The sequence below is a fragment of the Propithecus coquereli genome, unplaced genomic scaffold (genome assembly GCF_000956105.1).
Source record: "Propithecus coquereli isolate 6110/MARCELLA unplaced genomic scaffold, Pcoq_1.0 Scaffold57, whole genome shotgun sequence".
Taxonomy (NCBI): Eukaryota; Metazoa; Chordata; class Mammalia; order Primates; family Indriidae; genus Propithecus; species Propithecus coquereli.
The window spans coordinates 4,765,862-4,769,608 of NW_012151618.1; the positions used below are offsets into that span (position 1 = coordinate 4,765,862).

Sequence of the window (3,747 nt, forward strand, 5' to 3'; positions counted from 1 at the left end):
CAACAAGAAAAAAACAAACAATCCCATTAAAAATTAAGCAAAAGAACAGAAGCTTTTTGAAAGAAGATAGACAAATGGCCAATAAACATGAAAAAATGCTCAATGTCACTAATCATCAGGGAAATGCAAATTAAAACCACAATGAGATATCACCTTACTCCAGTTAGAATGGCTTTTATTAATATTAAAAAGTCCAAAAACAATAGATAATGGCATGGATACAGAGACACAGGAACGCTTATACATTGTTGGTGGGACTGCAAATTAGTACAACCTCTATGGAAAACAGTACGGAGATGCCTCAAAGTACTACTAATAAAAGGAGACCTACCATTCAATCCAACAATCCTACTACTAAGTATTTACCCAAAGGAAAAGAAGTCATTTTATCAAAAAGACACCTACACTGGAATGTTTATTGCAGCATAATTCACAATTGCAAAGATGTGGAATCAACCCAAGTGCTCATCAATTCATGAGTGGATGGATTAACAAAATGTGGTATACGTATACTATGGAGTACTACTCAGCCATAAAAAGGATGAATTAATGCCTTGTGCAACAATTTGGATGGAACTGGAGACCATTATCCTAAGTGAAGTATCTAAAGAATGGAAAAACAAACACCATATGTACTCGCTATTAAATTGGAACTAACCGATGAGCACACATGAGTGTGTGGGAGGGAAGAGGGGATGGGCAAAAACCTATCTAATGGGTACAATGAATACTATCCGGGTGATGGGCACATTTATAGCCCTGACTCAAGGATTACAAAAGTGATCCACGTAACCAAAAACATTTGTACCCCTGTAATATTTTAAAATAAAAAAATTTAACCCCCCCCAAATCCCTATCCAATTCTATTCCAAATACATACTCTCTGCCTCCTCTTCACTCACCCCAGATGCAATGTAGCTCTACCCAAACACTTGACCTGGACTATTCTGTCAGCCATAAAAATTGTTAAATTCTACTCGCCCCAAGTAAATATGGCTTTTTCTTAGATCATTTGAATTCTCTCCCTTTTTCTCATTCCCCCTCTTTTCTGTGACCCCCCCCATAATAATAGGAAAAGTAACAGGAATTCCATTTCATGAGAGATTTCCTAATTAGTGAAGTCCTCTCAAAATGTCCATACATTTAACTTCCAAATAATAAATTGCGTTCTTACTTTAATGGAGAACATGACATAGTTTAGAAAACTTTGAAAAACTAGAAACAGTTAATGACCTAATTACAATAAGTGTTTTCATTTATAAACATTGTATTCTCTACTCCCTAACCTTTAAGAAGGCCATCAATAACCACCATCCATTCTACAGAACTATCCTTAGAGGAAAGAAATTGTTAATGAATGCTTAGGTGAAATACGTGTCCATGTAAATAATTTTTATTGCACACATTAACTTCACTGAATAAAGTTATCTTTCTTCAGAGTATAGTAAAATAAGAAATTAGATATATACTTTTTAGTTTAACCAAATATTTATAACATCTCACCTCTAATTCCTCAGCCTGTTCTGCGTTCTCTTCTTCTGAGCCACTGGTTTTAGGTAAATAAGTCATTTTTAATCTCAGATAACCTTTAACTCTTGATTTGTGACTGTAGGAAAGAAAATAATTATTCATAAAACTTTAACACTAGAAAGAAAGCATTCATTTAATAAGAGTTATTGAACACCCACTAGCTACAAGGGGACCTATTAGAGGAGATTCAAAGACAAGCTCCAATATGGAAGATACCTAGGATAAGGTGTAGGTGGTGGAGAAAAAAGAAACACACATAGATAAATAATTGTTATGCTATAAATAAGATGCTAAGAAAATTTCAGTGAAAGATCAGAGCGAACTTTAAGGAGAAGTTGGCATTTGAGTTGGGGCTAGAAGATTGGGGAGCATTTTGATCTGTGGCAGTGGAGGGAAAGGCATGAGTGGAGAAAAGAGCAAAAACAAGGAAACAGATGGGAAATCTGGGGTGTAATTAAGGAAATGGCACTAGCTGAGTTTGGCTGGATTATAGGGTACATAAAGGTGAGTGTAGGAAGCAGGAATTGTCCTGATGATGAGGTCATGCAAAATAAGAGAACTTGAGACTTTGTTTTGCACATGTTGGGAAGCCATTGAGAATTTTTGGGATAGAGAGCCATCCTCGGAGATTTGCTTTAGGGCTACTAATCTGACCATACTGTGTTATGTGACAGAAAAGTGGACAGCAAGGCCTGGTAACTGTCTGAAACTGCTTCCTTCCTTTGACAGCTATTTGAATCTGTCACACATTAATTTATCTAATCTATTTTCATATTGTATCTCCTCCTTAAATAATGAGGTGCCTAAGCTAAAGGTTGCTGCCCACTGTAGCAATATTTTAAATCTTTTTAAAAACCTGTCCATCATAAGCTTCTAATTTAAGGCTTAATTCTATCTTATTGCCTCTACCAATTCTAGCATCCTAAAATTTACTTTAAAAATCCTTGCTTGTCCTAGATATCTATATAGATTTTTTTTTTGGTGATTTTTACAGATACCAGATATGTAACAATTACCCTTTGTTCTTCTAGACAAGAGTTCTAATCCTTTTATTCTATTTTCAAGATACGACCTACTCTCCACCCCCATGCCTCCCTTAATCTTTTTAGTTGTTCTTCTCTATTTAGTTCTCATGGATTTGGCAAGTTTAGTGTACCCTTTCCTGAGTGGTCAGTAGAATCCCCGATACTTATTTCCATTTTCACATTATTACTAATGTGGCTTCTGTCTTCATATTTATAAGGGGGTGTGAACACTGACTCGTTGCTATAAAAGATGGATATGGAAAATATGCTCAGATCACGTCTTGTTGAAAAGTTTCTCTACAATTATATGTTTCATGTCTTTCCAACTAGAAAATAAGCCTGGGGGTTTTGACTTAATGGAGCTCAAACAAATCTAGGAATGTAGTACATTTTCTATCTGCATAAAGTTCTTTCTGCACTTGCAATAATATCTAATGCAGACAGAAGAAATAAATTATTGTATTTTTTAAAGATAAAGACACTAGAAAGCATTTGACAAACTGAAAAGCAGGCTACTAGAGCAATCGAATAAGTAAAAATATTTATTTAGTTATTCTTGGTAGGGAAATGTCACAATCAGTTTAAAATTAAAGGAAGAAAAGAGATTTGCATTCCAGATTGCTATGAAAATTAAATATGTGACTTTTTTTATAGAGAATAAACATTAACACAGTAAGCGCTTTTTTGTTTTACTATTTATTTGACAAAGAGTAATTTTTAAAAATCATTTTTAAATAAAGAATTTTACTAAGTTCCAATAGTACATTTTTCAAATGCATTTTGTAGTTTAAGAAACAAGACAAATAAGACTGTTTTCACAGATGTCCTTTCTCTGCTTTGACTTTTTTGACAGTATATCTACACACATGTTTTGACTAGATTTTATTTGATGATGTGGTACAGAAGATCAAAGGAGTTTTATTTACAGCTTAAATTTTAAAATTCTGATAAAAATCAAGTAATTCAGTTTAGGAAAATGAAATTTTAAGTATGCTATTTGGGTCTTATATTCTAGTCTCCTCTCATGTTATTTTCTCTAAATATTTGAGTCTTCTGAAATACTTTTTCCTATGTAAAATGTAGATAGATTTTTCTGAAATTGAATTTGTGCATGTCTAAGTTGTATATTGGTTTTAGATAAATTGATGCTTTTGATTTTTTAAAGCATAGTATGACAAAATTATATAAGCTT

The 3,747-nt window shown here is 33.4% G+C and overlaps 1 protein-coding gene across 5 annotated transcripts in view; it reads right to left on the minus strand.

Annotated features, from left to right (window-relative positions):
* NEDD4 (neural precursor cell expressed, developmentally down-regulated 4, E3 ubiquitin protein ligase) overlaps positions 1 to 3,747 on the minus strand; it is a 77,158-nt gene that overhangs the window by 32,582 nt on the left and 40,829 nt on the right. For 4 of the 5 annotated variants that reach the window (XM_012658099.1, XM_012658096.1, XM_012658097.1 and 1 more), the window contains one exon: positions 1,504 to 1,606. The exons of the other annotated variant lie outside the window; for it this stretch is intronic. In XM_012658099.1, the coding sequence (XP_012513553.1) occupies positions 1,504 to 1,606 (103 nt within the window). The remainder of the gene's footprint in view (positions 1 to 1,503; positions 1,607 to 3,747) is intronic. 5 annotated transcript variants of the gene reach the window in all.